At 34.9% G+C, this 9,916-nt stretch overlaps 1 protein-coding gene across 1 annotated transcript; it reads right to left on the reverse strand.

The window, feature by feature from the left end:
- Positions 1-8,367: 8,367 nt before the first annotated feature.
- Positions 8,368-9,452, reverse strand: LOC131168307 (uncharacterized). Its single transcript, XM_058127637.1, has 2 exons — positions 9,313-9,452; positions 8,368-8,880 (listed from the first exon to the last, which is right to left on the reverse strand). Exons 1-2 carry the CDS (start codon positions 9,371-9,373, stop codon positions 8,570-8,572), a joined length of 372 nt encoding a protein of 123 aa, XP_057983620.1. The 5' UTR covers positions 9,374-9,452; the 3' UTR covers positions 8,368-8,569.
- Positions 9,453-9,916: the final 464 nt, after the last annotated feature.

Consider the following 9,916-nt stretch of genomic DNA (forward strand, 5'->3'; position numbering starts at 1 on the left):
CCGGCAGAGCTGAAAGAATTGAAAGAGTAGTTGCAGGAGTTGTTAGATAAGGGGTTCATTCGGCCTAGTGTGTCACCTTGGGGAGCACCGATTTTGTTTGTGAGGAAGAAGGATGGCTCGATGAGATTGTGCATTGACTATTGAGAAATAAATAAAGTAACTATCAAGAATAAATACCTGCTCCCGCGTATTGATGATTTGTTTGATTAGTTACAAGGGACACAGATCTTTTTGAAGATAGATTTACGCTCCGGGTACCATCAGGTGAAAGTCAGGGCGGAAGATGTTCTGAAGACGGCATTTAGAACACGGTATGGTCACTATGAATTTCTAGTTATGCCGTTTGGATTGACGAATGCTCCTGCAGTGTTTATGGATCTTATGAACAGGGTTTTTCACCAGTACTTGGATCAATTTGTTGTAGTATTTATTGATGATATATTGGTGTATTCAAAGAGTCCAGAGGAGCATGAGGAGCATCTGAGTATAGTTTTGCAGGTATTGTGAGAGAAGAAGCTATATGCGAAGCTCAAGAAGTGTGAGTTCTGGCTAGAACAAGTTACCTTCCTTGGACACGTTATATCCAAGGGTGGTATTTCTGTTGATCCGAGTAAAATTGAGGCTGTAGTATACTGGGTACAACCAAAGAACGTGCACGAGATTAGGAGTTTCCTAAGATTGGCTGGGTACTACCGTAGGTTTGTTGAGGGCTTTTCTCGATTGTCAGGCCCGTTGACCAGATTGACCAGGAAAGAAGCGAAGTTTGAGTGGTCTGATGAATGTGAACAGAGCTTCCAGGAGTTGAAGCAGCGACTCATCACTGCGCCTGTGTTGAAGATTCCTTCAGGAGAAGAGGGGTTCGTAATTTACAGTGATGCGTCCCACAAAGGGCTTGGATGCGTGTTGATGCAGCGGGGGAGAGTGATAGCCTATGCCTCACGATAGTTGAAAAAATATGAGAAGAACTACCCTACCCATGATCTAGAGTTGGCGGCGGTTGTTTACGCACTAAAGATTTGGAGGCACTATCTATATGGGGGTAGGTGTGAGATATTTACTGACTATAAGAGTTTAAAATATTCCTTCATGCAGAAGGAATTGAATGTGAGGCAGAGGAGATGGTTGGAGCTAATAAAGGATTACGACTGCACTATTAGCTACCACCCGAGAAAGGCTAATATGGTTGCTGATGCTTTGAGTCGAAAATCAGTGGAATCATCTGTATCTGCAGTGGAGATTCAGCATCTGATTCAGATGGATCTGGAGAGGCTCGGTGTGGAACTGGTAGAGGGCGATCCCCAGGCGTTCATTGTTGATTTGGTTTTGCAATTGATTCTACAGGAGAGGATTAAAGCAGCTCAGAGGAATGATGCAGAATTAGTAGAGCTTATGGGAAAGGTACAGGATGGCCAGGAACCAGAGTTTAGCATTTCAGATGATGGAGCCTTGAGGTTTCGTACCAGATTAGGCGTTTCTGCCGATCCTGAGATCAAGAGGGTCATTCTAGAGGAAGCGCATCGGTCCCTATATACTGTACATCCAGGTAGCACTAAAATGTATAGGGATCTCCGAGAGTCCTTCTGGTGGAGCAACATGAAGAGGGAGATAGCTCAGTTTGTGGGTCAGTGTTTGACGTGCTAGCAAGTGAAGGCTGAGCATCAGAGGCCGGCAGGATCGTTGCAGCCACTCCACATTCTTGAGTGGAAGTAGGAGGATATAACGATGGATTTCGTCTCAGGATTACCGCCAGGATTGCATAGACAGGATGCTATTTGGGTAGTGGTGGATCGATTGATGAAGGCTACCCACTTTTTACCGATTAGAGTTAGCTACTCCATGAACAAATTGGCTGAGTTATACATCTAGGAGATAGTTAGACTCCACGGCGTCCCAGTGTCCATAGTTTCAGATAGAGACCCACGATTTACATCTCGTTTTTGGAAGAGTCTGCAAGGGGCCATGAGTTCTCAGTTGTCATTCAGCATAGCTTTTCATCCTCAGACAGATGGACAGACTGAGAGGACGATACAGATTTTGGAGGATATGCTGCGAGCATGTGTGCTGGATTTTGGAGGTCGTTGGATGTAGTATTTGCCATTGGTTGAGTTTGCGTATTATAACAGCTACCAGGCCAGCATTGGGATGGCACCGTATGAGGCACTGTATGACAGGAGGTGCCGATCCCCGTTGTACTAGGATGAGGTTAGAGAGAGACAGGTATTGGGGCCAGAGCTGATACAGCAGGCTCAGGATAAAGTCAGACTCATCAGAGACAGGATCAGGATAGCGCAGAGCCGGCAGAAGAGTTATGCTGATACTTGTCGGCGAGAATTGGAGTTTGACACAGGAGATCACGTGTTCCTGAAGGTGGCACCGCTGAAGGGTGTTATGAGGTTCAGGAGGAAGGGTAAGCTAAGTCCTAGGTATATTCCCCCATTCGAGATTCTTAAGAGAGTGGGTCCAGTTGCCTATCGTTTGGCATTACCACCGGTCTTATCTAGGATCCATGATGTATTCCACGTTTCTATGCTGAGGAAATACATCCCAGACCCCTCCCATGTGATTAGATATGAAACACTGGAATTGGACGATACTTCAGCTTATGAGGAAGTGCCAGTACAGATTCTTGACTGGAAGGAACAGGAGTTACGTACGAAGAAGATTCCACTAGTAAAAGTTCTGTGGCACAACCATGCCATTGAGGAGGCTTCCTGGGAACTAGAGGATCAGATGCGCCAGAGATATCCGCACTTATTCAGTGGAGATTAGAGCTGAGCCAGTCATGTGAATGGAATAGTATTGTAGTTTTTATTTGTATAGTGTAACGTAAGATAGATAGAGTTTTTAGTTTTGAAATGTGAATGGTTTTGGGAGAATTTTGAATAGTTGTGATCTCCCAGAGCCCTCGTTGTAACCATGGTATTCCTCTGCCATAAGTGAGGGTAATCAATAAAAATTGGAAGTGTTTCGCTAAGGAAGAAAAACAGGGGAATGACAAATTTCGAGGACGAAATTTTTATAAGGAGGGGAGAATGTAAAAACCCCAAAAAGAGATATAAAAGATTAGTGGATTGATTTCCAAAAAAAAAAAAAATTAATTAATTAATTAATCGGATTTAAAAGAAAAAGAAAAAAAAAAGAAAAAAAATAATTAAAATTTATTTTTATTTTATTAATAAAATATATTATTATTAATATTAATTAAATATATTTATTATTATTATTATTATTATTATTATTATTATTATTATTATTATTACTAACCATCTTGAAGCTTCAGGATGTTTCAATTAATACTTTTCTTCTTCTCTTCTTCTTCTTCTTCTGTTATTTTCTTTTCCTGCGTGCAGGAATTCTCTTTCTCTCTCCTCTCATTCTCTCTCCCTCTCTCCTCAATTTTGGGACGGATTTTCGCCCGATTGAAAATCCAAAAATACCACTGGACTCCATTCGCCGCTGCCGTCATTTCTACCGAAGCGGATCGGTGGTAGGAGTGGCGTAAGCGTATTCCTTGGGGTAAGCCATTTTTCCCTTTTTCTTTAATTTCTTGCAAAATATAAGCCCAATTGACGAACGGACACCACCACGAGAATCTAGGGATGATTCTCTACAAGTCTAGTGGGACGGAATCCTCGTGGGGGTGTTGGGCCAAAACCCCAAATTTGGGGTGCGGCGATTATTAAGGGGCTTATTTTTAATTAGTTAGCATTAATTTAGAAATGTTAAAATATTAAGCATTTGGGACTGAAGTACGATTTCTGGAATTTAGGCTCCGGGTGAGCGCCGCGGGTGTAATTTTGGGACCCGCAGGCAAAATTTAGAAAATTAAGTGGGGATGTTAAATAATAGTTTAAATGTTAATTTGAGGTATATGGAGCCTACGGAATGCTAGATGAGTATTATTTTGGAGAAATAGATTAATTAATCTGGGAAAAAATGTAAATTGCAGGAGTTAAATTTCAGGCGCCAAGGGCGTGAAATTTTGGATCCTAACGAATTTCTCAGTAGGCAGGTAAGGGAATAAACTAAAGTAGTAATTTTCCATACAAATTATTATTGATTATGAGTAAATTTAATTTCAGAAAAGCATATGTTATATTATGTATTACGAATGAAATGTACGATTGGGAAAATACTGCTATGATGATTAAAATGTATATGTATGTATGAGATGTAAGGAATTCACGATTTTAGAATATGAAGTATGACTTTTAATAGCATATGTGTGGCATGAATATTATTTTATGTGAAATGTATTATGATGTGAAAGATTTTACGAACAAAGCATGATTTCAGGTATTATGAAAATATGAGTTATGTTGTGATGTTTTTGACGATTATATGATAAATGATGTATTTTTAGAATATATATACCTGAAACAATTTTGGCGCGAGGCCATATATTTATGTTATCAGCCCAAGGCCATCTTTATGTTATTGGCGCGAGGCCATATATTTATGTTATCGGCATGAGGCCGTATTTATGTTATTGGCGTGAGGCCATGTATTTATGTTATCGGCACGAGACCGTATTTATGTTATTGACGCGAGGCCACGTATTTATATTTTCGGCATGAGGCCGAAATTACTATATTTTCGGCATGAGGCCGTAATGATGTTATATATATATGATCATGTATTATATGTTATCACCACTAGGATGTTAGTTTAGTTCAGCTCAGGGGCTCGGTACCGTAGCTATATGTGTAGATCAGATATCTACGTCAGATTAATGCTAACCATCCCACATGGGGGGTAATACATGACACTAGCTAGCTATTCATCCTGGGTTTGTTTTCAATACTACAGTTATAACAGATGATTTTATGTATGTTATGATTTATTAACAGATGTGAAAATATATGTTTACCCAGTACGATATGATGATGTTTATAGAATTATGAAATGTACTGTATACGTATAAATGCATTAAATATTCATGTTGCCACACAGCTGTATTTAGTTTATTTTCCCTTACTGAGAAGTGTCTCACTCCCAAACTTAATTAATTTTTCAGGAGCCCCTGAGAGACCGACGGGTCAGGGCTGCCGTTGAGCTAGTGAGATTACCCTGTGAGAAGGGTAAGATTTTGTAATAGCGTCAGAGTTATTTTGTGTTTGACCCTAGAGATATTTTGACGTATGTGAGGATGTATAGAATGCTCTGGTATTATGTTTTCTGATTGGATGTTTGAGATTTTATGTTTACTGCTGCTAGGTTTTCCGCTGTGTTTGACAGGTGTCCCCGCTACCCACGGGTTCGGGTTGACCATTTTATTTATTATGTGATATTTTATGTTAAGAAATTGAGGGATGTTACAACAATGGTATTATTTGTAAATGCCTATTTCTTGTTTGTACCATTATATAATGATATGAAGCGAAGTAAGAAGTAGTTATCTTGAATTTAAGAGACAATAATATGTCCATAAAATAGTTTCTATGGTTTGTCAATTAAAATATTGTCTTTTTTAATAGTTTCCATATTAACTAGAATCATGGGAAAGTCTATGCCATGCTATAGGCTTGTCCCCATACTACTTCAGGGTACCAAATTTTCTTTCTAGTCCAATAAATTAACATTGCTGCAAGTTTAAAAAACAATAAGAAGCATTAAATTGAAATGGGTATTTAGGTAATAGAGGAGATGCTATTTAAATTCCAAGATGAGTTTGACCTTTTTGTTGTTTCAGTTTCTTCTTTTTAAAAGTAAAAATTAGGTCAAATATGTCTGGTAATGAAAGCATTAATTATATTTCACACACACACACATATATATATATATATATATATATAATTTATTCATTTTAATAGTTTTAGACACAACTTTTTTACTGAACAATCACCGTCAATTTTTTCTTTCTAATAGTTCCTTTTGCATAAAAGGACCAAACTAAGCTGTGACACTACGTAACAATATGTGAAACAAATCTACCTCGTTTTAAGTACACCTTACTCGGCCTGATTCTAATTTGATTGATTAAAGAAAATAAATTGTTTGTTCTTTAGATAAGAATAAGAAATGAAAATAAATCTTCAGACATAAATCAACTTGAATTAAGCTTCAACTGAGAATTTATAGTTAGGATTAGGATAAAAAGGAAAATTGTTCAACGTCACGGGCTTGTGCCCATGATGAACTCATTATGAAAAGTATTATCAAATTATAAACCTGGTAAATCATATCAGATTGAATAATTCGTGAGAAATTAGGCAGATTATCGGGTAAGAATATTACAATTTATATTCGATTTAATTAAGTGGTGAATTTATGGTGGTTCAGAATTGAACAATCCATGGCGAATGACAAATAATTCTTCATTTTCATCCCTAGTATAGTATATATTTTTTTTACCATTTGATGAACAATTTTTATTTGGTAATATAATAACTAAAGTCTTTTTAAAATTATAATTTGATAATGGTTAAACATTTAACAATCAATCACAAAATCATATTTAAAAAAAAAAAAAACTCAAAATCATAAATTTAGGGGTTTTTGTTTTGATCACGAGAAAATTAAGAATTTAAGCTTGAGTTTGAATGTCAACATGTGGTAGATTCATAGACACATACAATAGTGCAAGAGTTGAGAGTGTATTACTTGGTCTTGACCAATAGAGCTTATGTCAATTAGATTAATGTATATTAAGCATGAACATATGAGATTATCAATAGATTTACACATTAGTTAACAAATAGATAGATACTTATCAAATAAAATTCAAACCTCGCCAATCGACTTATTTAGAGGTGGATAAAAAAAATTTCAACCATATTCAACTCATTTAATGTGCAAATCAGTTATGAATAGATTAACTAGGTTGGATTCCGTTCGAATTAACGGATATTTATCCATTTTTTTCAGATCTATCTAAGTAAAAGGCAGATGAGTATGGCTAAGTTACTAGTTAGAGCCTCCCAAGCCCTAGAGTTATTTCTCGAACTTCACTATACGCTATACAAATTTAAAATAAAACTGTAATGTAATGATGATGATAAAACTTGTATTAGACAAATTGCTAAACAAATTAAGTGTTCAAAGTAAAAGTTAAATTTCAAGGCTTGTAAAGAATGTGTCATCCCATTACAAAGAGTTAGGGGTAGCAAAATGGGTTAACAGGCTGGGTTTGGGTGGGTCATAAACGGGTCGGGGTTAAACAGGTTCGGGTTCAGATTGACTCGTTTATTAACAGGTGACTATTATGTAAACTCAAACCCGCCTATTTAATAAACAAGTCACCTGTTTAAAAAATATAATTTATTTATTTGATTTTTTTAAATATTTCATATAAAATGACATTTAACAAAAAAACACTTCATTTTATGTTTAAACGGATCATAGATGGGTCACCCGCCGAACCCACCTAACCCGTTTAATAAACAGGTCGGGTGTGGGTTGACCCGTTTATAAATGGGTCAACTTGTATTAAATCCAAACCCGATTTAAACGGACGGATCATGATTCACCCGTTGAGTTTCGACCCCTTTCGCCACCCCTATAAAGAGTACATGTTGATACTTCATTGGGGATCACAAATTTTACTTTCACATGTTAATTCAAAGATGATATATTAAAATATTCTATTGATATCTTTTAATAATATCTTTGCTAAAGAATATTTTTCATGTATTTCGAGATTACAAATTGACGAGATTATCATAACAACACAGACCATGAAAATTCTAAGCTAGCTATTAATTAAAAAATATTATTCTATAAAATATTCATGCTCAAATTCATTTTGTCAAACATCATTCAACTCGGAAATTGGAGCACAATATATTAAAGATAATCGTTGTAATGTCACTAAACAACTAAAATAACTTATATTTACATTGAATAAATAAGATTTTTTTTTGTTTTTTTGGATACTTTATTTCAGCTCATTTATTTAAATTTCTTTTAGAAAATTTCTATTTTTGTAATTGGTTAGATTTAATGTATAATGGAAAATGTTTAATATATTTGTTTCCTTATTTGCATGATTAAATATAAAAAATAAATACAAATCCATTTATTCACATTTTTTTGTTTTAAATTTTTGACTATTTTACTCACAATCTAAATGTTTAAAAATAAATTAAAAGTTTTAAAATTTATTTATTTATTTATCAATTTGTAGTCTCCAAAAATATATGAAAAATGTTTTGAGCAAAGATATTTTTCAATAAATGTCGAAATATATTCTAAGAATTTTCCAAAATACCATATTTGATATTTCAAAACGTAAAATACTATGTTAATGTTGTAATGGGATAAGAGATAAGTTACCGCTCATTGTGTAACCCAAATTCAATACAATCCTTTGATTGACGGAAAAAAAAATATTCGCATATACATTTACTAATGGATAGTAAAAAAAAATTGACATTCATTGGGAAACAATTCATATTTTTTTGGTCACACATTAACATTACAATTAATGAGTATTGAATTCTATTGGAGGAACTATTATTTGCCAGCCAACAAATGTTTTCTTCCCCCAGTCTCTCCACACTAGAACACTAAAAGAGAAGAAGCTTTTTTATTTTATTTTATTGCTTACACATATAGTTGATTGATCAAATCACTTGCAGAGCATTTGAGATCTGAGGGGTTTGAGATCAACTGGTGTTAAAAATGCAAAGGTGAAGCTAATGGGTTTGCCTTGAACAATTGATGCTCCATTGTTGACAATGCATGTGTTCTTACTTACTTGCCTGAACTTGGTGGCATCCACTTTTTGCACACTGCTGAATCCTAAGCAACTCACCAAAAGCTTAGCTTGAGCACAATTGCAGTTGTTGCTCACTACAACATTCCATTGTGGTTTGCCTTCCACCACTTTCCCAGTTCTGGTTTGGCTGATCTTTATATCAGATAGCCCACATCCAAACCCTAAATCAAGAGAATCAACCGTTATGATTCGACCAAATTAACATGCATAATGTATATGTACATTGCCTCTAGGAGTATGGATTTCATGTCTTAGATTTGAATTTTATTGAACAAATTTACTTAAATTCAAATTCAAAATTCAAAATCCGTACTTCTAAATGCTTAGAAAAAAAAAAAAAACCAACCTTGTTCACAAAGGAAGAAGACAAGAAGCAAAGTCAAGAAAACTTTGAATGCAATGGCCATTTGGGTAATCGTTGTATGTTTATCTATACTTTGTATTCAAAAGAGGTCTTAAATTTAAATTAGGGTGAATTTAAAAAAATGTAACATAACATTGTATTAAGTTTTATCTAAATTCAAATCTAAAACCCGAAATTTAAACTATCAGATGCAGCAATAGAGAAACTGAGTAGAAAAATAGAAACTAACCTTGTTCACAGATGCAGAAAACGAGAAATGAAGTGAGAAAAACCCTAAATCCAAAGGCCATTTGGATAATCTCCCTTCCTTTCTTTCTTACTCACTAGATACTCAAGCCGAATCAAGTGACAATGGTAATATTTGTAAAGACCTAATTCTTGTTTGCACCATTATATAAGGATATGAAGCAAAGTAGGAAGCATTTATCATGAATTTATGAGACAATAATGGTCAAACTACCAAATGAATAACCTTATACTTTTTAGTACGACAATAAAGAAGTTCTATATTTGAAGTTTGTCAATTAATATATTGTCTTTTTTGAATAGTTTCCATATAAGCTAGAATCATGGGAAAGTCTATGCCATGCTATAGGCTTGTCCCCATACTACTTCATGATACCAAATTTTCTTTCTAATCTAATAAATTAACATTATTGCAAGTTTAAAATACAATAAGAAGCATTAAATTGAAATGGGTATTTAGGTAATAGAGGAGATTCTATTTAAATTTCAGGATGAGTTTGACCTTTTTGTTGTTTTAGTTTCTTCATTTTAAAAGTAAAAATTAGGTCAAATGTGTCTGGTATTCAAAGCATTAATTATATTTCTAA

Source organism: Malania oleifera, chromosome 11, assembly GCF_029873635.1.
Source record: "Malania oleifera isolate guangnan ecotype guangnan chromosome 11, ASM2987363v1, whole genome shotgun sequence".
NCBI classification, from domain to species: Eukaryota; Viridiplantae; Streptophyta; class Magnoliopsida; order Santalales; family Ximeniaceae; genus Malania; species Malania oleifera.

Excerpts from the sequence above, each read along its gene's own strand:
- LOC131168307 (XM_058127637.1), bottom strand. The coding sequence starts at position 9,373 with ATGGCCTTTGGATTTAGGGTTTTTCTCACTTCATTTCTCGTTTTCTGC. Across the intron at positions 8,881-9,312 it reads TTTCTGCATCTGTGAACAAG|GGTTTGGATGTGGGCTATCT; the intron begins GTTAGTTTCTAT and ends CTCTTGATTTAG.